Source organism: Brienomyrus brachyistius, chromosome 2, assembly GCF_023856365.1.
Source record: "Brienomyrus brachyistius isolate T26 chromosome 2, BBRACH_0.4, whole genome shotgun sequence".
NCBI lineage: Eukaryota > Metazoa > Chordata > Actinopteri > Osteoglossiformes > Mormyridae > Brienomyrus > Brienomyrus brachyistius.
In genome coordinates, this window is record NC_064534.1 from 47933381 (window position 1) to 47960376 (window position 26996).

General features: G+C 41.2%; 1 protein-coding gene across 5 annotated transcripts; it reads left to right on the plus strand.

Annotated features, from left to right (window-relative positions):
- Positions 1 to 1178: 1178 nt before the first annotated feature.
- LOC125711715 (MLX interacting protein) lies at positions 1179 to 25939 on the plus strand. Of its 5 annotated transcripts, none has more exons than XR_007383095.1 (17): positions 1179 to 1745; positions 12934 to 13040; positions 13702 to 13787; positions 13997 to 14086; positions 14388 to 14429; positions 15018 to 15258; positions 15650 to 15739; positions 16110 to 16207; positions 16537 to 17119; positions 18489 to 18595; positions 18789 to 18903; positions 19167 to 19279; positions 19377 to 19493; positions 20919 to 21049; positions 21989 to 22439; positions 22587 to 22762; positions 23640 to 23658. XR_007383095.1 is itself a non-coding variant. In XM_048980930.1 (17 exons), the coding sequence occupies exons 1-17, from the start codon at positions 1405 to 1407 to the stop codon at positions 23759 to 23761; spliced, it is 2637 nt and encodes an 878-aa protein (XP_048836887.1). In that variant the 5' UTR covers positions 1180 to 1404; the 3' UTR covers positions 23762 to 25939. The 5 variants fall into 5 exon arrangements, 4 of the variants coding, with proteins under 4 accessions (XP_048836887.1, XP_048836899.1, XP_048836893.1 ...); XM_048980930.1 differs by having other exon boundaries at positions 1180 to 1745; positions 21989 to 22112; positions 22633 to 22762; positions 23640 to 25939; XM_048980942.1 differs by having other exon boundaries at positions 1180 to 1745; positions 15087 to 15258; positions 21989 to 22112; positions 22633 to 22762; positions 23640 to 25939.
- The last annotated feature ends 1057 nt before the right edge of the window (positions 25940 to 26996 follow it).

Consider the following 26996-nt stretch of genomic DNA (forward strand, 5'->3'; position numbering starts at 1 on the left):
TCTTGGAGACCCCAGTGCAACCATTTCCCAGTTAATCTCTTGCATCAGCCCGGTAGCCTCCCTCAGCACAGGTATGCAGAAGCAGACCCTAGGGTTACTGCCATGGCATGCACCGTGTTATTTCCATGTTAACAGCTTTCTGAAGAACAGGAGGGGGAGCATTACACTGCAGCACAGTAGAAACTGCTAGAGTCCTTCAAGGAAGGCATGATCTTTTGTTATAACTAGTTTTGCAGTATTACTTATTTTGGAATTGGGTTATGACATGTAACATGTTCTAAACACTCAAACATGCATATTTTTTATGTCTAGTAAGGCCATGCAGAGAGAATCTCAAAGCCGAGGACCTGAAAAGGGTCATTTGAGTCATTTGAGCAGAAGGGCATCCCCAGGGTTGTGGGTTTGATTCCCAGCATCAGCTGCTGCAGTGCTCCCCTCATGATCACAAGGGTTTCTGGGTACTCCAGGTCACCACCTGAAACTCAAAGACTGACGAGTTGGTGTTTCTGAATTGCCAGTAGTGTGACAGTGTGTCCTGTGATTGGTTGGATCCCATATATCCCCTGCCTCATGTGTCCTGTTGTTCCTAAAAGAGGTTCTGAAAGTACTTATGGGAGATGGATGAATGTTTTCAGTTTTTCTCTTCAGCTGAAACAAACTTGTGAATATATTGACTACTGTTTTCAACATCGCGGCTCAGCTGATAGAATGATTTTATCTGAAGTGAGGCTTTGCATAGTCTTACTCAGACTGCATACCATGTCCTATCTTATATGGATTACATGCATCCATCCATCCATCCATCCATCACGAAGAACTGTGAAATTAATACTTCACTGCTGCTGCTAAATGATCAGCATACACCGATAACGTTTATATTTGTTATGTTGAGTTATTTGTAAAATCTGGAAAAAAATCAAGAAAATTCTTCTGCTGCGCCCACTTTTTTAAAAGCAACTTACCAGATGGCAATGAAGTAACAAAAGCTGATTACTGGAACTTTATACCATTTTAGCCCCCTTCCCCGCCAATACACTATCTTAGGATTTGTATAAGGTAGAGTTCTATTGCTCTTAAATTGCTGGCATTTAAGGAAATCTCCCCGCAGTCTGGAAGGTCCACTCAGGCTCCACCTGCAGCTGGTGCTCAACCAATCATGGTCGACTACATGCTGGGACGTCATCGGCGGCATGTCCTTACTTTTGAGATCCTTCAGCAGTGCTGCGGTCTGCTTGTTAGCTAGCTGTGAAGAAAATAAGAGGGAAGCGCAGCAGGGGAAATGGCTGGAGTAAGCAGTACTTCTGCCACTTCTTTAAAACGACACCTGTAATTTATAGCCGCGGGTAGGGGGCTTCATGTGGTTTTTATATACATGAAAACGACGTGGAAAGTAACGGCTACAGAATGGCAACTCGGGACGTACGACAAAGCCGTCGCGTGATCAGTAAGCGCGAGCTGCAGCAGCGCGAGCGGCGGCAGCACGAGCCGCAGGATGACGACTCGGACTCGGAAGAGCCCAACCTAGGGCTGAAGAGGTCAGACGGCCCCGAGGCGCAGATCATCCACAGCGGCCACTTCATGGTGTCGTCGCCGCACATCGAGCACCCGCCCAAGAAGGGCTACGACTTCGACACGGTCAACAAGCAGACCTGTCAAACGTACCACTTCGGCAAGACCAGCACGTCGCACTTTTCTATCGACGCCTCTCTCACCAAGCTATTCGAGTGCATGACCCTGGCTTACAGGTGATATTCGCGGCCATAGAGCTGACTAATAATTTTAATTGGCAAAAGAAGATGCGGGACAAAAGCTCATAATTCCTCAACGTTACCGAGCTATCTGGTTCCAAAGCAAACCGCCGAAAGTTGTCTTATTGTGCTTTTGTCCTTGGACATGGGCTTGTTTTGATACCTTTACCAGTTTGTGTGTCGGCTAGTTAGTCCACAAACTGAGAAACACAACACAAAAATGAAAATTCGCTATAGTACCAGACTTCCCCTCCCCGCTTTCTTTGTCCGCCGTCGTGTATGGCTAGCCGTATCGCCCTGCTTTCTCTTTGTTGGCTGACTAGTGAAGTAGTTGCCGGTTAGTATATATGTTTGTGTAACATATCTATAATTTTAGGGTGTCACAATGTGTATGGGTAGGTTGGTAGTAATTTATCACCAATTTCATCTATCTGTATGAGACGTTTCGGAAAGCTAACTAGCTGGTTGCAGTCTCTCGTCCTCCAGCTTAACGGTGTAAATTAAAAAAGAAAACGTCATACGAACGTGGTTATTTCGCAGGTATGAAGACTGCGGCGCCCTCTTGTATGCCACAGAGCAGCTTTTATCTGACAGCTACGTTATACAGTCACTTTACTTGTTTCCTTTTAACGTCTAAAGCTGAGCTGGCTGCGTGCGTCACGAGTGCGATCATCTGTTTAAACGTGTTTATGCGTAGAAAAGCTTGACAGTGGTTAATATCATGTACGTATCTATGAAATATCAGCCCGATGCTGTGTGTGTTTTAACCCCCCCCCTTTTAATGTGTAATTGGCAGCCTGCTTAGAAAGCGCTTTTCGTTGAGCCTGTATTGATCTTACTATAAAAACAAAGTTTAGTCTTTGGTTTACAGCGATGTAAACACCATTACCCTTCCCCTTTCTCCTTTATTTTGTACATATATACGTTATTCACAAACTAATTTTAGATGATTTTTATATGGTTTGTAGTCCCATGAGTTTTGGCTTCGTCTTTCTGTAATGTTCACAATGCCTGTTGTGTAACTAATGCATAACAATTATTGCTTTTTAATGTTTTTATTCAGATGTACTGATGCTTTGTGGAAGTCCCTGCTCCAGATTTGCTGGAAATATAATGAACAAATTAGTAGTAGATGAGCATAAGGATACGTACAGTCTTTTCATGGAACTGAGTGAACTAGGCAGTTTGCTCCTAGCTGACGTCTAGCTTTTAATCGACCATGATGATGTATCTGTAACACTTGAATAGTAAAGTATCTGTACATTATTCATATAGCATCAGTCCTTGAAAAGTTCTGTACAAACTAAGACTGTACCTCCACTGAAATGCTGAGGTTGTGCTGACACTGAGAGCACAATGAGCTTTAGCTCTCTCAGAATCTTGGCTTGGAGGAAGGAACCCAGCAGTATTTTAATAGAGTTGATGTACCCTGAGAAAAAGCAGTTCAAATGTACACTTAATTTTCCAGAAGAGCTGTACAGTAGTAGCCACCCGGAGTCTTTCAAAGCTGAGTTTGGCTGTTAGTCTGTGGGCACTTGTTTAATATCTGTTATACAAAGTCATAGTTGTCGCACCTTCATTAATTAGCAGATAAGTGTTTTAGATAAGGAATTTATAAACACGGAATTCCCATGAAGCATAGTTAACATTTATCTTATTGCAGTATGTGTGTGTTGAATGTTTGTTTTGGAAAACTAGAGAAAATGCCCAGTGTGAGGTGCTTGGAGTCATGTGCATTAAGGATGGGTGCAAGGCTGCAGAATGTTAGCTGTGGAGAAAGGTTATTTGAAACAAGCTTTGGTGCAGATCTTCAGAAGGTACTCTGACCACTTTTATAGAAAATAAAGCTTTTTTATTTGTTTATAAGGGAAGGTGATTGCACTTTTTGAGGTGTGTCTCGCATGTGAGGAAGAATACATTGCTTTACAGTGCAGTTATTGCTTTCTGTAAAACATCAGGTTTGTGCTGACAGGGCACACTCGTTTGGACAATGCCAGCAGACTGCAGTCAGGTGAGATGTTTTGTCCCCAGCAGGCTTTTGGTGAGCACTGAAGCAGGCTTGACATTTTGAGTTCTCAGAGGCAAGTGGCTGCAGCATACAAATATATAATTTTAAGCACATGTTTTTCACAGTACAAAGGTAGTGCTCTTTGTCAAGATGATCTGTTTAAGGGCATGTATTCATTGTGATTGAGTTGTTATTCAAATCAATGGATTTACATTGGTTATGTCCCACGGGTAGTTCCATAGGGTCAGAGTGTTCCTTATCTCACAATTTAGTATGATGTGTGGTCTGTTACTTGTGCTTTGTAGATACGTTCATGTTGAGAAGTATTTATTTAGTGACAGTTGAAGGAAGAAAAAATACAGAATAAGGAAATCTAATTTTACTGCTAGACTTGCGGGAGGTATAATCAATGCTGTTGAACCTGGCCACACACCCTTTAAATGTTTAGTTCAAGCTCTGTTTCTTTTTATTTCTAAGTTGGAGGAAGAGGGAGCATGTATGAGATGTCAGGAAAGTATTTTTTATGGCTTATAGCATGGAGAATATGTCCTGCTTTAATAGCAGGAATAGCAGACCACAGCATTTCGAGAAGGCCCTGACTGCTTTTATGGACTGTTTGACCTCATAACCTTCTGGATTACTCAAAATCTGCAAAATTCCTGCCCTTAAACCGCTTTTGCAGGACCTTATATGTAGGTTATGACTGTGGTGCTTGTTAGCAGTCAGTTGTATTGTGCTCTAGTGGAAAATGATTTTCAAATAAATAGAATAATTCTAAATTATTGTTTTGAATAATTTAGTATCTCTTTTGTTAAGAATAGATAAACTTAATCAAACTCTGAAACTTCTGATGTTTGGTGTGAGCTGTACCTTTTACCATAGGATGATATCATCTTGTCTAGGTTATCAGAACACTAGTGGCAGGAGTTCAGTAGGGGGTTGTGTGCTTCACTCAGGCAGTGTCAGTTGCATGGGAAAGTATGTGGTTGAACTCTGCCCTTTTTATGGGAGCTGTTGCCTGGGAAGGGCTGGGGACTAGACCAATTTGTAATGGAAAAGTATGGAAGACGGCAGTTTTTACCCTGTCCTCGTACTGTTGCCATAGAAACTCTAACCCCCTTCAAATCTAGGCTCTAATTAAAAAAACAATTGGTGTTGTCTTATATTCGGGGTCGAGACAAACAAAGGGAATAGATGGCTCCAAATACGATATTTTATACCAAGTGTTTTGATCATAATATAGATTTGCCGTAAGACTTCTTGTGTGAGAGTCAAAAAGTGTGAGTGTAACGCCAGATGCATAGTAGCTGGCAACCCGTGCAGTGCGTGTGTTTAGCGTGTATCCCTGAGTGTCTGGTAAATTGTTGGGTTCCCTGGCTGTGCCGTTGCTAGTATTAAACTGAAAATGGCTGTTAAGAAACACAGTAACATTGATTTTAAAGGGTTATGGAGTTTGTAATATTACATATTAAATTTTTTTGGAATGTTTGCCGTTTTAATACAGTTATTGTAATCCTATTGCTAGTGGTTGCTTTTAAAGCAGTGGTTGCTGGTTAACTTTTTATATGTTCTTGTCAATTAAAATAATTTTTCTTTATAAAGGTAAGATTTGGTATTCCGAAAACTTTTTTTTCTAAAAATAGTTGCTAAAATGTGGAAGGTTGTCATATAATCGGGGTCATCTTGTGCTTGGGGCCAATACGGCTCATGCTTGGTTATTAGAGATGACATCAATTTGATATCCTCTATCAGTATCGGGCGATACAGGCAAAAAATGCTGTACTGGATATAGGGGGGAGGTAAGAAACGGATCCAATTTTCCATCCGAGAGAGGTCTAGCCTGAAATCACAAAATTTTTTGTAGCTTTACCGTGAAATAACATAGAGGTGAAAGTCAAGTGATGGCTAGTTCAACACCTGTGCTTAAAAGCTATCATGTTGGCTTGCGTGAAAATACTGTACTTTACACGGAGGAAAAGATCGAAACTGCAATGAAAGTAAGTCTAAACACAGTAAAATTTATACAAACTAGATGTCTTTAGCTTGTATTCTTTCTAAAGTTAATTACTACTTAAAAGTTAACTGTGCTCCATTGCGTGTATTGTACTGGAGATTTATGCATACTTTGACTAGAAATGGATAGTTTGGGTATGCAGTTATTATTATAATTTTTTTATATCTACTTTTGCAACATATTACACAGTTTTGCACTTTAAAAAATATTTGTTTTTGACTTGTTACTCAAAACATAGATGCATACTTGTCTGAATGATGTTGGCCGTGGGTTTCTTCCTGTACTGTAGTAACATAGCTTTTGTTTTGAGCAGCATGACTGTTACATTTCCCTGTTCTTAGGCCTAGTTACAGTGTATGCTGTCACAATTATTACATAATCACTGGCAATTATTTTAACTGACCACGTTTATTTTTTGCATAATACTTAGAATAATCTCATTCTGTATAAAAATAGTTGGATTAGACAGAATCGGCATATTTATGTCACTATTTCCACCACATTGTTTTCTGCCATGTAATGGTTTAATGACATCATCTCGTTGCACTTCTGAACCGATTCATACCACCTGCTCTATATGAACCTCAAACGGCTGCGCATGCGCGCCATTACACTTAATGGCAGTTTTTACGACGTGCCCAATTTCTCCTGCTTCATTTCACATCACTTTCACTGATCCCGTTAGTATTTGTTTTCGCTGCTTCAGGTTCATTTTACGGGCTGCTTGTGATTGATCTCCACCAGCCCAGAGTATCAGCCAGATGTTCTAATTTTGGATTCTTGGTATTCTCTGTAGGGCATGGTGGTGCAGTGGTTAGCACTGTTGCCTCACACCTCTGGGACCCAAGTTCGAGTCTCCGCCTTGGTTACATGTGTGTATGTTCTCCCCATGTCGGGTTTCCTTCCTCCGGGTACTCTGGTTTCCCCCCACAGTCCAAAAAAACTTTGCTTGTGTGAGTGACTGGTGTGTGTGAGTGACTGGTGTGTGTGAGTGTGCCCTGCAATGGGCTGGCCCCCCATCCTCGGTTGTTCCCTGCCTCGTGCCCATTGCTTCCGGGATAGGGTCCGGACCCCCTGCAACCCAGTAGGATAAGCGGTTTGGAAAATGGATCGATGGATGGTATTCTCTGTTTAATAAAGGTTCTGCACAGCACATGTGTGTTTGTTTATGCGTTTCATTACGGTGGGATGACTGTGTATGTCCCTATCAGCTGCCACGATTTTACTGCAGCAAAGTCCATAAATTATACCAATAGGAACTAGAGAAATGTATGCTATTTTATATGCTATTTTGTCCATTTATTTCTGATCCTGCTGTTTTGGAGTGATCTAAATGTGCACATAACTGGTACACTTTCACCATAAAGCAGTACATGCTACGGTGATGCAGTTTCTTGCCATACCAGTGCAAATGTGTACATATTTTATGTGCATTCGCACAGTTATGACAAATTACCATTTTCTGGGGGTAAGAAAAGGAGGAAAATAAAGACGTGTATAAGCAAGCCCTTTAACTCATTGTAAGACTTGCAAGCACAATCCCTTAATATCTTAAATCATTTTGAAGTGCATTGCATGTCTAACCCTCGGAGGTGTTTGTCTTCTTCAGGAAATGAGCATATTGTTTGCTTTCATACCACACATTCTTTGGGACAGCTGTAGCCTGTTGTAAATGGGGCTATGAATGGGTGGGAGGGGTGAAAGAATTCCCAGAGCTATATTTGTTTCGCTTTAGTATTTGGTTGTCGTCATCTGTTTGTAAAGTTGCTGCCCCATCTGCAGGGTGAATATCACATTTTTTTTTAATAATCATATTTTTCTCCTTGGTGCTCAAGAGATTTGGCTAAGCAAGCTTAACCAGGGTGACCCAGCTGACTGAAACGTTTAATGTCTGTTGGGCACCTGCTTAGGACTTGTGACAGGAAGCCGCAGCTGAAAATTGCCAACATTGGTCAGGAATCTGATATTCAAGGTCAGTGTGGAAAATAGGGCCAAGAATAAAAAATCCTCCATTTTCCCCTACATAGTGTCTGTCAGCCAGACCTGGAGCTTTTTTCAGTTGTTTGACCATTTTTCTCAGGCAAGTACTGAGAGCCGAATAGTAGGCTGCCTCGTCAAGAGGACACTTGACACTCCAGTCCCACCATCCTTGAGTAGGGGCTTATAGGCCTGTGATAAAACTAGTATGCTCTTGTGAGTGCCCCTTTGCTCCTGTCAACAGCTGGCCTTCGCTACTGACGTTTAATATGCCACATTCTCTTATGCTGCATCCATGATCAGTAAAACTAGAATATATTTTTTCCTATTCAGATATGTTTTGTGGATCTTCCATGGTTAATACCCATCTCTTTATGTTTTTAGCAGCATATTTTTTTTCCCATGTTATTTGCTTTCTGATTATCCGTATAATATTAATTGAAACATCGTGAAAGATGATCTATTTTGCAAGTAACATAAGCCTTACCACAAGGGGAAACTGCTCAGTCCATAGAGGTTTAGACTCTCACAGTTATCCGCCTTGTGTCTTTGGACTGCAGGGATTGTTTAATGTCACCTTTATTGTGGGTTGTACAAATCGGGCAACTTGGGTGTCCTTGGAGTACTTGCAGTTCCCTGGCCCGTTTTGTGACTTGTTCTTCTATTCTGACCCTGGTATCTGTTACTAGTTCTAAACAGGGGAGGGTGCTGCTTGGGTCATCATTTCCAGGATGATGCTGGCTCTTAACCCGTTTGTTTGTTGCTTGAAGGCTTGATCCCTGTAAACGGTTTGAAAAGATTTAATTCAATCTCCAGTATTAATAAGGTATTCTGAATGCTGAGATAAAAGCTTAAGCAGGGGTAAACAGTGCCATTCTTGATATGTAAGCTACTAACATTAAAGATGTAGCATCTATTCAATGAAGTCTTGTACATTTTTTTTTTCTAAAAACCAGAGCTATGATTAATATAGATTGGGGCCTTAATGTCTGTGTTTGGGTGTTTGGTTGCCTCTGTGTTAGCTGAGCCAGAATTGAGTCAGCGTATCAGGTTTTGCTGATGGGTGACCCCAGAGCAGATGGTGCAATGCAGTCATTTGGTTTCCCAGACAGGGCTGAAAAATTGACCAGGGGCTCCCATTTAACTTGTCAACTTACTGTAATCTGCATCTCTATTTTTGTCCTGTAATGTTTCCTATGAGTTCTAGATGTGTTTTAGAGTCATTGTATTTTTATTTATTAATTGTATGGGGGCAGCACAGGGGTGCAATGGTTGGCACTGTTGCTTCACACCTCTGGGTCCTGGTTTAGAGTTTCTGTCCTGGCTCTGTGCATGTGGAGTTCGCATGTTCTCTTCATGTCTTAATGGGAGTTCCTCCAAATTCTCTTGTTTCCTCCCCACAGTCCCAAAATATGCTAAGGTGAACTGGAGTTCCAAAAGTGGGTGTGTGTATGTGAGATCTGCGATGAGTTGGCACCCCATCCTGGGTTATTGGCTGCTGTGTGCCCATAGCTTCCGGGATAGGCTCTAGGCCCTGCGTAGGATCAGGTAGAGAAAATTAATGGATAGATATTAGGGGTGGGACTAAAATTATTATCTTGCTATTTTTCACTTTTTGGCTGGTGATGGTATAATATCACAATATTTATATGTTCTTGTCAATTAAAATTATTTTTCTTTATAAAGGTAAGATTTAAAGGTAAGGTAAAAACTTTTTTTTCAAGTTTTGGGAGGAGCAGCAGGTCCTGTCCTTTTATGTGAATAAAAAAATATATAATAAGTACACTTTAATTTCTATTACAGTTGGGTATGGGTGGTCTTATTTCAAAAAGATATAGTGCTGTCACAATTGATTTATATTAATAATTGAGTAATCTACAAATTTACATTACAGGGTGTGCACTCAGTAATACACACCGTCAATATGGGCACTCCAGTTCACTTAAGTGTAATGTTTTTGGATGATATAAGAAAGTCGGCGGATCTGCTGAAAAGGCTTCCACACACAGGGTGAACATGCAAACTCCACACAGACAAAGCGGTGGTATGTAGCGACAGCATTGCCAGGTGCTCCACTGTACCGCTAGGTTTGTACGATGTGCAATGTTATGTGCATGTGCGATGAGTGTTAATTTCATGCACATGCCATCATCACATTGCAAGGACTACGATAGTCTGCTGGGCTCAAACCATCAATTAATTGCACTAGAACATTTACTTACAAACTTGGCAAGCTTTGCAATTTTAATGATGGTTCCTTTTCAGTATTATGTAGTATATGTTTAAAAAATCAGTTAAGTTTACTGCCACTGCTTTTGCATGAGCACTGCTTGCGATCTCCGAGACAACCTTGTCATTTGTGTTCTTTCTGTTGAACTGATTCATAGGCTGTGTGGCGCATTTGTGAGAAATTAAGCAATGAGTAAAGAAGAGGAACTGGTTATGAAAAGCCATTCGTATTCCTCTGTTTGGAAATATCTGGTGATATTCAAGTTCTGCTTTGCAATACTGACAGACAACTGTACTCTCATTCACTTCAATGTCAAGTGCTATCACATAAATGATGCTTTCACTGTTTATTTGGGCCCTCAAATGGCAATTTTAATCAATTTTTATTTTAATCAATGCTTTTTAATAATCGAGTTTAGTCGAGTAATCGTGACGGCTCTTAAAAGATATAGAAAGTGACCTAGGTAATGTTTTCTCAGATTTGTTTAATAATTTTCAGAGTATTAATACCATGGGAATGAATAACAGCTTCAGCCAAAAACAGTGCATTTCAGTTCATTTCAAATAAAACGCAGGGTCGCTGGTCAGCTTTGGTCAGCTGGCTGGAGTGAGATTTTCAATTTGAGGCAAGTCTGCTGATTTTAGGTTTACAATGGAATGATATGTATTTGCTGTAAGATTTCTTGTGTGAGCTTGAGTCTGAAAGCGTGTCATGCCTGATGTGTAAGAGTTGGCAACCCTGAAAACTTATGTTTCACCTGAGTTAATTTGTATTATATATAAAAGGTACATTGTACTGTTGTTAAAAGAAATTTAAACTTTGACGAACATCCATCCATCCATTTTCCAAACCTCTTATCCTACTGGGTCGCGGGGGGTCCGGAGCCTATCCCGGAAACAATGGGCACAAGGCAGGGAACAACCCAGGATGGGGGCCCAGCCCATCACAGGGCACATTCACACACCATTCACGCACATATGCGGGCAATTTAGCAACTCCAATTAGCCTCAGCATGTTTTTGGACTGTGGGGGGAAACCGGAGTACCCGGAGGAAACCCCACGACGACATGGGGAGAACATGCAAACTCCACACACATGTGACTCAGGCGGAGACTCGAACCCGGGTCCCAGAGGTGTGAGGTAATAGTGATAACCACTGCACCACCATGCCAACCCTTTGACGAACATGAAAAAACCAATAAACTACGTCTATCTGATATTTTATGGAATACATGCTGCATTTGAAAACTTCAGCTGTATGATTTCAGGACAGAGCAGCTACTCTGTTAGCAACATTATGGCTTTTTAGTTGAGGGTGTTAATAACAGCAACAAATCTAATGGCACATTAGCGTAAACAAATGCACCGCATAAAAGAGTATATCTTGCTTGGCAATTAAGAGTTTGACATTTATAGGCATGGGAAATGGGCGGTTCTAGTGTTAACTGGCCAGTTGTCTTTTACCATGCGTCTTGCATGAAGTCAGTGGTGCATATATATGCTGATTTAGCGAATGTTAATTTGCTACTATATTTACGCAACCAGATTATTTTGTTTAATGTGTATAACTACACAAAATCTGTGAGTTTAATTTGCTATCGCACCATGGTGTCTGAGTGTTTAATAGAAAACTCTCATAATGCAGATAAACAGGTTACATATACTATATAAGAGCTTCTCAGATTACAACTGAAGCTTTGAAAAAATAAAATGCTTTATTTATTATAATTGGGCTGTTGTATAATTAGACCAACTTCTTGGGGTGTTAACAGTATAGTAGTTGTGCCCCACCATATGGATTTGCACATCGATAATGACTCTGACACTGGTGTCCCGCCCACCCCTAACAGATATTTACATATTACTTTATTTTTTCCCTCACCAAAGTATCTTACCCAGCTAACATACTTTAAAAGATTCAGGCTTTGAACATTCTAAATGCTGTGTGTAACAGGCCTGAGGCATGGGCGCATTTGGGTTTGGTCATCTTGTACTTCCTCTTTAAAAATTCTACATATCAGGTTCCCTGTACTGCCAGAGCTGATTGTTTTGTAGTATTACAGTTATACTGGTGAAAAAGAACTCTGTGTCCTGAATAGTTAATCAACCCTTTGAAAATTGTTTTTTTCCAGGCATGCTCTGAGATGTTATAGTTTATAAGAGGGCAGCAGTTTGTGTGAGAGTGACTTGGCCCTGGGCTCTGGATTAGTCAAGGAAAGAGCACAGCAGTGAAGATATTTCCCTTTTAACCATTCCGTTACTGAATTAATCTGTCCATCTAGTCATTACACACATAGACATGAAGGAAGAGGAAGTTCTCCTAAAATTAATATCTTTTTTTTTTATGCAGTTTAGGATTCTATTTTAGAGTTTTTTTTTGTTAAGGCGCAGAATACATTGCTGTAAAAATTGTCACCTGAAATCATTTTCAGAGCTAGATTCTGAGAGAGCTTTGAAATGCAGATGTCCTGGCCTGGCCACAGGCCTTCATACGTAACTGCACATGGAATTTATGTGGGCTGACACGGCATGTGTAAACAATAATTCCAGGCTAGCTTGCTCATTGGTCCTGCCAAAACAGCACAGTGGGAAATGGAACCCGCGGCATCTGTCCAGGAACTTCATACAGGACATAAATCAGGACAGAATCCATTCTTCAACAACCTGTCTTTGTTTCTTTCTTTCCTATCCTCTTGTACTCTTTCTCCATTGTTTTCTTTTCTTGTACACTTTCTGCCCTTGACCCCGTGATCTTTTGCTGAGAGATTAGGGTGTTTGGTCTGTATAACTTATCATTGTCCTGTTGTTGATCTGCCATGTTTTTCTGTTTCTAGCATTACAGCTGTACTGTACTATTCCTATTAGCTGTTGCTAGTTGTGGGTGCAATTTATGCTTGAAAAGGGAACTTTTGCAATGCTTTTATTTCTCTTAAGTGTTATCCCAATTCTCTTACAGTGGAAAGTTAGTGTCTCCAAAGTGGAAGAACTTCAAGGGCCTGAAGTTACAGTGGAGAGACAAGATTCGCCTGAACAACGCCATCTGGAGGGCTTGGTACATGCAGTGTAAGGAGCAGTCTGTTGCATAATGCTACCCACAACCTTTCACTTCAGTTGGAGTCATTACGTTTCACTATTTAATTGGCGCTTTTCTCCTCCACCTGTCAGATGTATAGCACGGAATTTGCCAAAGCTGGATGTATTAAATATGCTGCATAAATAAGCAGTGTATAATAGGGCAGTATGAAGTGCTGATTTTGGGCAATATTTGCCGCATAACAATTAGTTTCCCAGCTAATGAAATGGCAAGAATTTATAAACTGGAACAGGTCTAAACAGTTGCTTTTAACTTGTGCCTTATCCCATTGTGTACTATTACACAAGTTCTGGGGGGTGTTCCACAAAGCAGATTTCTTCATTAGCCAGATACCTTAAGCCAAATGTAGGAATTGTCGATAAAGAATGGCACTCACTTCTCCTATTGGACAGTTTTCACGTTTTGCTTAAGGTATCCAACTAACTGTGACATTCTGCTTTATGAAATTTCCCCCCAGCCACCCCTGCTCAGTTTAGTTTTGAATTTTTCTGCGTTGCAGTACTAAGTCACTTGGTTATCATTTTCTTTTAGGTATCGTGGTATGGTGGTGTGCGAAGCTTTTCCAGTCCCATATGACGATGCAAATTGATTCTGTGATGTAATGAAAACAAGATGTTTGTCCCCACACAGATGTAGAGAGGAGGGAGAATCCAGTGTGCCATTTTGTGACTCCTCTGGATGGAACCATGACTTCTGAGGCTTACCGTCCAGCTGAGGTAAGCAATGCAACCCCCCCCCCCCCACACACAGGCGCACACACACACAGGCGCACACACACACAGGCGCACACACACACAGGCGCACACACACACACAGGCACACACACACAGGCACACATATCCCCAGGTGTCGTGCTGCCTCATAGTGTGCCCCCTGACTGTAACAACGTATTTTCTCTTGCCCTTCTTTGGCCTTCTGTCCGCAGTCTGTATCCACAGAGGGAAAGTACTGGAAGAGAAGAATTGAGATTGTCATCCGAGAGTATCACAAGTGGAGGACATACTTCAAGAAAAGGGTAAGATGATTTTTTTTAAACATCCCTGGAGAAAACTCTCTTATGTTCCTCTCATTGAAGTGCTTTTTTATCTTGGTGTTCAGTTTATAACATTTTAATTCATTAGTTTACAACTTCTCTCAGTTGTAAACTGTCTGTTTCCTCTTTATTTTTGTTTATATATTGTTTCTGAAATATCGCTTAGTTTCTTGGTGAAGTTGATGTGCCTGTTTTATGTGGCATCTTTGAATATAAATATGTTAAGGAGCTTTTCATTGTAAGTCAAACATTATCATCTTAGCCATATTTGTCATTGTCACAGTTGCAGAAACATAAGGATGATGATCTTTCAAGTCTGCTGAAGGTTGGTACCTCTGCTTTCATATTGTTCTTTGTGCATAAAGACTGTGAATGTTTGAAATGGCTTGAAGGACTAAAGCCTTCATTTGTTTTCACTGTCAATTAGGTCCTTTTTTTGTCTGAATGTATCCATGTGATGTATTTGCAGTGTGTTACAAAATATAAACATGATGAGGGATGTGTTGAAAATGCATGAAGAGACTAAGATGTGCTTGCACCTGTTACTGGGAAGTGGACTGGATTTAAACAAAGTTTGCCTCTCAGTTGGGAATTCTTGATATGGCTTCTCTATGAAGGCTTGATGTGCTTCCGATTAATTTTTCTGGTTGTTAAGCTGTTTTGGTTTTTGCAAGATGCACTCTGGATTTAAGGCAGCAGGACATGGTGTATGCCAAAGGCAGCAGGCTATTTAGTCATGTTTTAACTAGGCACGCTTAGCCAGATTAGACTGGAAACCTAGTGCTCCTTTACCACAGGTTCAGATAATTGCAGCTCTCTTGACTTGATGTGCTGTAACCTTTTGCTGTTGTCTTCTGCTGTCTTGCATGATCCTTGAACCGACTGGCCTGCTTGTGCACTTTGACCACCCAAGGGAGCAGAAGAGCCGTACTCTCTGTTCGGGGGCATCTTTCCAGACACACTGCGTGTCTCCCTTTGCCAGGATGAGGAAGTGGGAGCTCGCCACTCTGGTCGTAAGAGCCGCGACACGCCGGAGCCCATGGAGATGGACCTGCTTATTGACATGGATGTACTTATGTCGGAGTTTTCCGACACGCTCTTCTCCACACTGGCTTCCCATCAGTCCCTTGGCTTGCCAAACTCCAGGGACATCGGTGAGGCCCCATATTGACTCCACTCTGTCAGCATATGGGCAGTAACCCCTTCGTCTTCACACGGTGCTTCGGTCCCTCCCATTCTGTGCACCCACCTGTCCCCAGCATGAGCAGTGGTGTGACGCAGGTGCCGATGACATGAATCTCAGTAAACTTGGTCATTCTCGACATTTGATGATTCCTTGAAGAGCTTTGGCGTGTTTGAGGGGAAATATTGAGTCTGACTTTTGTCTCACCGTTGCTATGTTACACAGACAGTACAGTAGTTTTTTTATTGCCTCGATTTTGAAGACTTAAGTAGTAAATGTTAGAGGTTTTTGTCTTGTGGGTACTGAATGTCAACTCTTTTTGTGGACTGACATAACCTGTTTTTTTCACTCCTACCTTGCAGCACATGCCGCTAATGCAGACATGATCCAACCAGGCCTCAATCCCCTGCAGCCCAATGTGGATTTCATGGACTCCTTTGAGCATTATCCAGGTAAAGGTACCACGCACAGGCATGCAGTAATATAACCAAGAAACAAAAGATTTTAAATGGCATCAGGGAAAAATGCCAGCAAGTTGTTATAAGTGCATGGGAATTTGCATGATGTGAGATTTTACAGGAATCATGACACAGCAATGTTCGACTGTAATTACAGGGCTTAGGAGACAAAATATGGTTGATGCAGACCACTCAAAACCGAGCCAGATGCATAAGCAAAGCTTAAATTATACTAAGATATAGTCTAAATACATGCTTGGCCTTATGTTCCAGCAAGCGAGCTTTCTTTAATTTATTCAGCCTTATTACTGCTGAATCCTTTGATAGAGTAGCAGTGCTATGTATGTGTCCCTGTCTTTCGCAGACTTGTTTCAGCGCCCCTTCAATGCCCCCATCGCCACGCCGGTGCCCCCAATGTCAGCTAGCAGCTCGCACACTCAGACCAACATGACATCTGAACAGGTGAGAGCCAGGCTGACATCTCAACTTTGACTCCCTTTGCCGTGCTGTGAGAATAATGAAACTCCCACACTGCATGTGTCGATTCACCATGCAACACTGGATGCTGCCTGAATGGTTCCCTGTGAGAAATATCAGACATTGTTAGCTGCTAGCGAGCAGACATTTTGCTTCTGCACAATCGCAGGTGCTGTGTTACTTAAGCAGGGTAATATCAAGGAGAAGTTGCATGAAATGTTATTTTAGAGATGAGACATTGTGGGGTAGCGTGCTAACTTGCCTAGCATGGGCTTCTGTCAGCGTAACTGAGATGGGCAATTGTTCTCCTTCAGGCTTCCTTGCTGCCGTCCATCGAACTTGCAACAGGGCTTCCCTCAGTCAGTTTGGACCCTCGGGCCATCTCTCCAGACCATGTCTCAATTGTCCCAACTAGGCCCAGTCACAGCCGTGCAAGTGATACTGTCTCCACCTATGCCCCGAACTATGTACCCCTATTGACCGGACCCACTGCTGTGGGTTCTGGTTCAATGGCTGCTGCTACCCCTGTGGTCCAGCCCCTGCTGCAGGCCACTCCCTCAGTCCCAACTCCACTAGCCCCCCCCATTTTGGGTCAAGGCTCTGTGGTGCCACCCCTAGCGACCTTGAACACCCAGCAGTCTCCTTCGGTCATCACACACACGGCCTCCTCTAAAGTTACACCCAGCGATGCTGCCACCACCTTCAGCCAGGGCTCTGGGTTTCCCTCGCCTGTGGTGTCCTGTAGACCCACGGCCACACTCCCCTCACCTGCCCTGCAGCCTCCTCAGACATTTGCCATGCCCAGGCCCATCCAGCCTGCTTTGCCGGTCAAGAAGCCAAGGCCAGTCAAGCCGATCGTTTCAGCCACTACCATCTCTTCACCCCATCTCATCTTAGGTGACATACCCTTTTTTATCATTCCTTTTCAGATAAAGTTTTTGTGCAATCTTTTCCAGGAAGGGTCGTTGGGCACGTGGGTTTTCACTGCATCTCCCTAATTAGATTACTAATTAGAGGACTGATTGGCTGAAGAGTCCTCACACCGGGGTTTGAACAGCTGACTCCTAAAGGTTATCCCAAAAACCTGCATAGACACCGGCCCTTTGCGGGTAAAATTGCCCACCCCTGTCTTAAAGACTTTTAGGTGATGAATCATAATATCCTTTAATGCTCTGTTTTCCCTATGAAGTCTTATTCACTGGCAGGGTAGGATGGGTACTTTTGGGGTCAGTTTAAAAGATAGTGTGATAATTTGACAAATGAGGCTTTGAGTTCAACAGTGGACTGACTGAAGTCAATGTTTTAATCCAGCATCTGCACCACAAGGTGACAGTGTTGTAGGTAAATTTGTCATAGTGCCATATGATATAGTGCTCACAGAGTCTTGGTGATTGCAACATTTTGAATAAATTAAGCAAACTTGTTGGTTTCAAACCAAAGCTTCATTGACAAGCAATGTTTAACATATCTGCACATATCTTCCTTCGACTTTTTTCTTTTTGTTAAGTATTGTTTTGATTGACTCATTAATTTCTGTTCCTGCCATTTTACAATTAATTTCAGCTGCAGAATATGGCTCCCAAAGACATATTAAACACAAATGTTTGTTTTATGTTATTGCAAAAGTGTTATCAATTAAAGCTCCCAATGATGCTTGTCTATGAGCTTTTTAACTCTGAACAATTCTTTTGGACCTGTAATTTGGGTCTCGTTTTATTACTACTTATAAATGAATGTTGTACTTTAATTAATGGTTATCTCTAGTGTGATTGTGTTTTTTTGTAAACAAATGAATAAAGTAATTTTTTTTTTTTGTAATAAAACCAATACATTTGCAGTATATTTACTGAATTAAGCCTAGGCGTCCCTAGGCTTTCTGTGAGCACTGTATTCCATGTTCTAGATTGCCTGGCTGACAGCCCCTGGCATCTTTGAATATGAATGTGTTGCCTTGCCAAAAGTCCCATTGACTCTGCACCAGAGCTTAACAAAGCGCTAATTTAAGCATCACAGCTGTGATTTTCTTGCCGTCTTTTGAACAGAATATTGTATACTTGGATGGTATCATTTCATATTAATTGCCCTATTTAAAGGTACACTATCACAAGACCTACTGCCTATTGGTTGCAAAATGTTATACTGCTTAAAACAGTCCCCCGATCAAAATCAGTATTCATTTGATGTCACATTTTTGGGGGGTGTAAACCATAATACTCCTTCATACTGATGGGAGATTATTCCTTTTCCCTCTGATCCCGTGTTTCAGCCCCATTCCCCGGGCAAGCCAGCACCCTCATCGTCACACAGCCCTTAAAAGCCGAGGTGGTCCCCACGACTGGCCAAGTTGCCATTTCCTCATCTGCTGTCGGACGGGTAAACGCACCATTTCATGTTGCATTCTTGGGCTTATAGGTGATTCGTATTGCTTAACGGTGAAGCAGCTGGGTAAAGCTCACAAGCTAGGTTACTGGTCCGTGCTTCACCTTTAAAGCCTTGCTGTTCTTCAGCCAATGTGAGTGACTGCCAGTTCTGTGTATCTCACAACCCTCCTCCTTTCACCATCCAGGCTGGTTTTCACATCCTGTCTCAGACGCAAAATCCCCCTCAGCTCATCGTTCCCAAGGAGGAAACGGGCCCCTCCTCATCAAACTGTAAAACTCAGACACCCCCAAGTAACGCAGGTCAGAAGGGAATCTTGTCAGGATGGCTTTCTTGCATGGTCTTTATTAATTTTTGAACAATTGCTTTCTGCAAAGGTGATTCCGCGTAATTTAATGGTGAGACTGAATGCAGTTAATTTTCCTTTACCAAGTAAGTTCAGTCAGTTTAGGTTTCTTTCCTTTTGACTGTTGAGTTGTAGGTGTGTGTTTGATTGCTTGGTGATTATTCTGAAGATGACGTATGTATGTGTGACCGTGTGTACTGACTCCTGTGTATTTCTCAGTAAGAGACAGGCGCTGCTCGGGGCAGGGATCCCCATGTGGGTCAGAGCAGGCTCCCAGCCCCCAGTCGCCCCACAACACTTGTAACAGTCTGGCCAAGAATGAGTCTAACCAGGTGATTTCATCCTGTTGCTTCCCACCCCCACGATTGAACAGGGTTTTTAATGTATTTTGATGATATATTTTGAATTACTTTTGCTATGGCCCTGTAGAACCGTCGAGTGAATCACATATCTGCTGAGCAAAAAAGGCGCTTTAATATCAACGTAGGCTTCAAGACCCTCTGCGGTTTGGTTCCCACGTTGAAATCTCAGTCGAATTTGAAGCCGGTAAGAAAACATTGTATTGTATAAACTGTGAGTTTGCCTCTAGGGTAGTTAATCAGTTTTGTTATGTTGCCATTAATTTCTCTAAAAAGTTTCTTCAAATCGTCGCAACCGTTTCTGAGAGGGGAAAAAAAATGACCAGAAACTGAGCAAAAATATTAGTCTTATACAAACTGATTATTGTCAGTTACGTGCAATAAAATTGAAAGATTTAAAAACATTATGTAATGTTTAATGTTCCTAAAAAGTTAAGGTAGTCTCAGTTGCTCTCCACAAAAACACTATTTTACCGTAACATTTTTTGTTCACAAAAAATTCTCAAGTTTGTGAGAATGACCCACTTAATATTTAATGGTTGAACTTTAAACTTATGATGTACATATTATTCAATTTCAAAGCTTTCAGAAAGGATGTGTGAACAGATAACAGTAAGACAATGGTGGGAATTATAAGTAGGGATGTTAAACTTTTTTCTTTTTTTAATCAGAAATAACATTTTATGACTTTTTAAATTAATGCGATGTGTTAATGCGATAAATTTCCCAGCCCTAATGATAACGCATCTTTATTTAGCTGCCCACAGGGACAGTGATGCTACAGGAACAACAAACAAGTTTTCTAACTTGTGGCATGAAATTAAACTATTTGACATTAGACAGCAGACATAAGCTTATGTGTGTGAAGTAGCTTAAAAGTTTAAACATCTCTCTCTTTTCCTCCTCCTCCGTTGTTGTTGTTGAGAGATATCTCTCTCTTTTCCTCCTCCTCCGTTGTTGTTGTTGAGAGAATACCGTGGTATTTTCCAAAGCAAAACTATTTATTCATTGATCTGGAGGGTGGATCCAAACAGTTTCCAGAATGTGCTTTTCAGGCATTTGGGGGTCGCTATATTGCCGCATTCTTCTTTTGATTCGCACATCATTTCACTAGTCTCCTTGCCGGCTAGTTTCAACTATTTTGGCTAGCTCAGTTTACAGAAGTCTGCCCCTAGTTAAGCAACATGGACCATTAGGCAAAACAAAAATGTGGGCACTCGAGTAAGATGACTTCATGGTAACCTACAGAAGTCTTCAAAAATTCATACATCAAAATATTATATATTTCTAATTTTATTCGAATAACAAAGTTCGTCCTTGCAGGCCTAGAAGATGAGCAGTTGCACAATGTGCAACAAAATATTTTGGAATGTTTGCCTGTTTGTTTACTGTAAATTTTAAATACTGTGTATCCCCAAACACACAAATTAAATGCCAAAAGTCGGCAAATTAAAACGTCTTTATCAAAAATGTTCTACACCATTTTCAAATATGTTTTAAGTCTAAGATATCTGATTTAAAGTATGATATTAATATTAGTTGGGAGTGTCTGATTCATATCTTTGGTTTCTTTGTGGTTTTCTGCTGTCCGTGTCGTACTTGCATGCTGAAGCAGATCAGCAATGCAGCAACATTACAGAAGACAGTGGAGTACATCGGCAAGCTCCAGCAGGAGAGGCTGCAGATACAGGAAGAAACCAGACGTCTCCGGGAGGAGATTGAAGAGCTTAACAGCTCCATCAAGTATGTGATGTGTCAACGGGGTTTGGTCAGTGTTACACAATGGCAGCCCCAGCCAGGGTGTGAAAATGCTGTTTACTGGCTTGTCAGCAGTAACATGCGTCACTCCTTTGGGGGAAAAAAAAGTTGTTCTGCTTCACAGCTGACAATGCACAGTTGTAACAAACTCACAATAAAGATGAAATATAGAGAAGGAGTATTGTGATACTATGCAGTTGGGTCTATGACCTGGCAGGGATAAAATCCTGGAATAGCCACTGGGTTTGATAGTAGGGCTGCAACTGTCAAATATTTTCAGATTTGAATATTCAATTTTTTTCTTCAAGTGGTTGGTTTTGCAAAGAATTACCACCGTGGACATTTTGAAAATGCTCCCATTTTTCTGAGATTTTTGGGCACACTCGAGTAGTACTAGGAGCACCATCTTGATGTATGGTATTTGCAAGAAGAGCTGTACTGACTCCATGCTTTAGGAGAGTTGGATTGACAGCAAAGTTTGCACACCTGACGGTCTTTAAACTCACAATGCACACTGGGGCTGACTACTCTGTGGAGTCAACCATTTCGTTTAGTTTAAAAACAAAGTAATACCATATCTCACTTCTGCCACCCTGCTTATCAGTTAGAGGCGGGCAGTGGGCATCCATGGTTTCCATCTTCCATCTTTGTAGCTTCTCTGCACAAGAGATGCGTGAAATAAGTGTGACTGTGTCTCTCTGAAAAGCGCAGATTTGGAATGTCCACTACATGATATTAAGCAAATTTTTATCACATATTGCAATATGCGAAATGGCATGATTGTACCATTTGAACAACATCGAGAAAGATCGGAATGAACTGCGCACAAATTGGGTTATTAAAGAGTTATTCAAATGTGGGTTTTTCTTGAATTTTTTTATATTTGCATTTTTAAGAGTGATGTCTCGTTACTTAATTTTTAAGCTCATGTCAGGAGCAGCTTCCTGCCACGGGTGTGCTCATAACTCGGCATCGCTTCGACCACATGCGGGAAAAGTTCGATGAGTATGTCAGAAGCAGAACCCTCCAGAACTGGAAATTCTGGATTGTATCCTTTTTCATTTCTGTAATCGTCTTACACCCACCAGTAACCAGATGTTTTGAGACATACAAATAAAATAAAAGGCTGTGCCCTATTTCACCTATGAACTTTTTGTCTCTCCCATGCTTATTTAGTGTAAAGGTCCTAGTTCATGTTGTGTGGAGTGACACAGGCAAGTGGCTTGGAGCTATAAGGGTTACCAGTTGAGAGCCCAGGGACTTGTAAACCAGGACCAGGTTCCGAAACTTTGGTGTGAAATCACCTGTTGTGAACAGCGTAATACTGAGATACCATTCCAGTGCAGCTACAGTTCTGTGTTATACAGGACTGAAGGTAATTTCTGCAAATTGCATGCTTCTTTGACTTATTCACACCTAGGAGATGATGTTTCTCACTTACAGGGGAAGTGGTGGGCAACTGCATGAATCAGGTCTGTGCAGTCATTTCTAGATGCAAGTTTTGTTGTCCATTTCCCTGCAGCAAATTCATCACCGAGGGGTGAGAGCCTTGACCCATTTTCCTCCAGTTTAGCATCATCCTCAAGCCGCTTTTCGAGTCCTTCAACAGGACCGTGTCCACCACCAGCATGGACGAACTCTACCAAACCACCATGCAGTGGCTGGAGCAGCATTGCTCCCTGCCTGTCCTGAGACCCAGTGAGCATCTGCCGTCTCCACACCACTTTCCCAGCCAGTGATGCTCTCTAAAGGACAGGCCACACTCTCTGGCTGAACTTATTGTGCTAATGAAATGTTACGTAGATTAACATGTTAACTTGCCGCATGAATAAATCATGGTCATGCTGCTCTCCTACTTTCATCGTAGATGTTCTGAGTACTACTATCATTGTTTCTGGTTTATGAATTTAAGAAATAGTAGTTTTGCTGAAATGTCTGAAATGGTACGGCACCTCGTTGAATGCTTGAAGCTGACAAACACAATGTAATTATATGAAAACACTCCACCATGAGAAATATTAGCTTTTTTATGATGTTGGGGCTCAACTAAAGCGTCACCTCTATTAAATAATAGCTAGCAGTGGTGTCGTTCCCACCCCCGGTCTGTACTGAGTAAACCTTTGGAATATCGACGGCTTATTTTATAGGCATGATGTTATCAGTATAGATGTAATTCTTGGGAAATTCCATGTCATGAAGCTTTTTGAGGCAAAGTAATTCGGGTTCATATATTTATTAATAAAGGACTATAACAATGATACTTTCAATTTGCCTGTAAAAATGAGGGCTTGCTCTGCAGTAAATCACTGCCATTTGTGTTATTGGTGCTGGCCAGGGATCCACAGAGCTGAGGCTTCTGGGCTTGTCCTGGGAGTGTTTATGGCTTGAGTTTACCAGATATTTGTGGTAATTTCATGTACATTTCACTGTAGTTTGAGTCCCCCATGCCTTTCCTGCCTCATTTAATTTGTCTGGAGTTCAGGCACTGAGTTTAGACTGGTTGCTATATTAACAGCAGTTTCTCATTGCATTTTATTTATTTTTTGACTGATTTGCTGAATCATCTTTCCCTCAGTGGTCCTGCACACTCTTCGGCAGCTGAGTGTCAGCACTTCAATCCTCACTGACCCCAGTTTGCTCCCAGAGGAGGCCCTGCAAGCTGTGACCGACACCCGAACGCTTTTGGGCCAGCCCTAGGATAGAAGTTGGGGGGCAAGCTGTGGTTTCAACAAGACCCAATTCGAACGTTCCTCAGGGCCTCCTATGGTCTGGTCTCAGTTTTCTCATTTTCTATCCCCAGATGCCTCTTGGAGAAGAGGAGGTGGGGTCTCAGTCAATGTGTCCATTAGATGAAGTCTGCAGTGGTGCCAAAGGCCCACACTTTGGCTCATGGTGATCTTTGTGTGTGTGATTTCCCTTCTCTGAGTAACTACCTATGAAAACACACAAACCAAGGAGATAGTTGTCCAAAAGGGAATGTAGAGCACTACAATTTGAGACAGATGCACGCATGCACGCACGCACGCACACAACAATATTGCTAATGCTGTTGAGTTTTGACACTCAGAGGCAGGTTAAGAGATGCCTTGTCTCCACTTTTTCCTAAAGTGACTTCAGTTTGCATGCAGCTTTTTCTGAAATTCAAAACGTGGCATGGCATCTGCTCCTTCTGGCTTCTGTTCCGAGGCTGATCCTACCACTTGATTCGAGGTTCTTTACAACTTTCTAGTACCGAAATGTCAATGTCATGTCCCCCCCCTACACACAAACACCATGGTTTCCGAATGCTTCAGAAAGAGTGCTGGTGTCCGATATAATTTTGGGAGAGTCCACATCTTTTAACTGTAGACCACAGCTCAGGTGTGGTCGCAGTGTTGCATAGCTGACAGCCCCCTTCATGTACATTTTGCTGGTATATGCTGTTTCAATACTGAAGTGCAAGGAAAATTAAAAAGCTTTTTTATACTTATGCTCTCAGGGATATGGAAAAGAGCGTAATGGGATTATTTAACCAAATCAGGGGCTTTCATTGACATTTCTGCATGAACAACAATTTTGTGCAATTGAGTCAGCCATATTTCGCTTTCAAATCTTATGCTATGTTGTGTTCAGGTCAGTTACATTTTTGTTTTTCAGATGTCTCTCCTGTCTTTTTGTATCATTACATTTTCATCAAGGCTACTCGACACCCAGCAATAGAGCATTAAGACCATGCATTGTTCCTTTGCAGGAACTGCTTTGGTCATGTTAAACATGCATGTGTATCAAAAACAACCTGAATAATCAAAACACTGATACATAAACTATCAGCTAAATTAAGTATTTTTTTTCTGTGCTGATATTTGAATCTGTCAAATGCGGAGATCAAACACATCTATATATTTAATTTAAGGAGATGCAAAGTATAATATCTATTTAGTAATCAGTTATGCTTAGGGGTGTAAAAATGCATCCGTGAATCGATTTTATTAAGGTAGCGATTCAATGCATCGGTGTCAGAATCAAGATTTTGGCGTAAAATACAGACATTCATTCTACTGGGTTGCATGCTTTTGCAATCATGTGCTGGAGGTAGACGCGCAAAATTATAATTCCGACATGCGAAATTCTCCTTTGTTTTTTTTGCCCCCCCCCCCCCCACAGTTCAGTTCACTGCGAAAAAATGTTTTTTTCTGTTTATGAAAAATGCTAAACATTAATGTTCCTAGATTCTACCTTTGGATTTCATTAATAGTGTATAATTCATTTCAGTTAATATTTGTGAAATTTTGAGTGAAGTTAAACATTTGAATCGTTTTAAACGTTACAGACTTCTGATGCGTTGAATCGTTCCCTCGATAATTGCCTTGTCAATGATTTACACCCCAAATCATGTTTATGCTCATATTGTGTCTGCCATGTTTTTTATTTGCATATTTATTGAATTGAAAATGATAATTTGTGTGATGCCTTAATTCACTGACTACACTTTGTAGTTCAGTCTGCTTTCTACTCTCGAAGTCAAGTGTTTGTGCTTTTAGGAGTGACAATAGTTCTGGTAGATGTATACAGCACATTTGGGCTATGCAAATGGGGGGAAAAGTTTGGTTACCTTTTTTTGCATTCACTATTTGGAAAGTAAAGTACTTAGTCATTTATTATATTCATATTTCAGACCCCCTGCCCCTTCCTGTTTCCTTGGGTTAAGTCTTCCAGTGAACGCAATGTGTTCTTTACATTGTCTTCTGTACATTTGATTGGCTTGTTTTTTAAGAATGGTTTTGAGGGTTAGTACTTTGAAACATTCTTGTTTACTGCTGTCTGGTTTTATATGAAAAGCTGTATATATTGTATCTTTTTGTTTTTCTCAAAGTAAAAAAAAAACACTTTTCTACATGTATTCTATTTGTGTCTTCTGTGCTGTGGTACATACCTGCATTCAGTCAAGTCCATGACTTGTGTAGGAGTGTTTGTAGGGGTTTAGTGGGGGTAGACTAATATTCTGCTCTGCATTTTTGAAAATTGAGATCGAAATTGATAAATATTTTAGCCGAAGAATACTGAAAAATCATTGCACTTCAGTGGGTTATTTCACATTTGTAACAGGAAGCCTTACCTTGGCAGCCTTACCTTATCAGGCCTTCTGATAAGGAGTACTCTCTTGTATATCCTGTACTGAGCCAATTCTGTAGAAATATCCAAGTGCAAAATGACAATTATATTGCCGCCTCTAACACTTACGAGTAATGCATTAAACTCTTAACTAATATTAATTACACTTAGCAGGCACTTGGTATCCAAAGCAGCATACAGCTGAGGGTTAGTCAGTGTCCCTGGCACGGTTGGGTTAAGGGCCTTCCATCACTCTGCCCGCCATGGAACTTGAACCAGTGATCTCCCAATTACACACACAGGCTGGGTTGCACCAACATATTTTAACAATTTAACCAGGATTAAATAAAGAGGTACCTACTAATCCTGTTGGCACCAAACTTTAAACCTAGTTCAAATTTAGTTTACAATTAATCCTGATTAAATCTACACCTTTGGTAATCTTAGTTTTTAATTTCATTTAGACCTAGTTTAAATTCAAGTCTGTTGCACCAGTGGGTTTAAGACTAGTATGAAGATGGACTAGCAGTCATATTTAAACCACCACTTGAGGATATTTATGTTAGATCTTTCAGTTTTACTGACAACATGGGAGTCCTATGCAGAAAAATTCCAGACAGGTTAAACCCGACAAATTTTAAAGCAACAGTAAGATTTCTCAGCGATATTGATTTACAAAAGAGTGTGTCATGTACCTCAGTGGGACACTTGGACCATCTATCATGCATGGAAGTGAGTAACTCTGCTGTACCTCCAGTTCTCCAGCTTATAGTAATTTTGCGTTTTCATGCTACGTGGAGTTATCAGATGGCTCAGGGGGTTCTTTTTGGAGTTTACAAGA

Excerpts from the sequence above, each read along its gene's own strand:
- LOC125711715 (XM_048980930.1), top strand. The coding sequence starts at position 1,405 with ATGGCAACTCGGGACGTACGACAAAGCCGTCGCGTGATCAGTAAGCGC. Across the intron at positions 15,740-16,109 it reads CTCCTTTGAGCATTATCCAG|ACTTGTTTCAGCGCCCCTTC; the intron begins GTAAAGGTACCA and ends TGTCTTTCGCAG. Across the intron at positions 19,280-19,376 it reads CCAAGAATGAGTCTAACCAG|AACCGTCGAGTGAATCACAT; the intron begins GTGATTTCATCC and ends ATGGCCCTGTAG.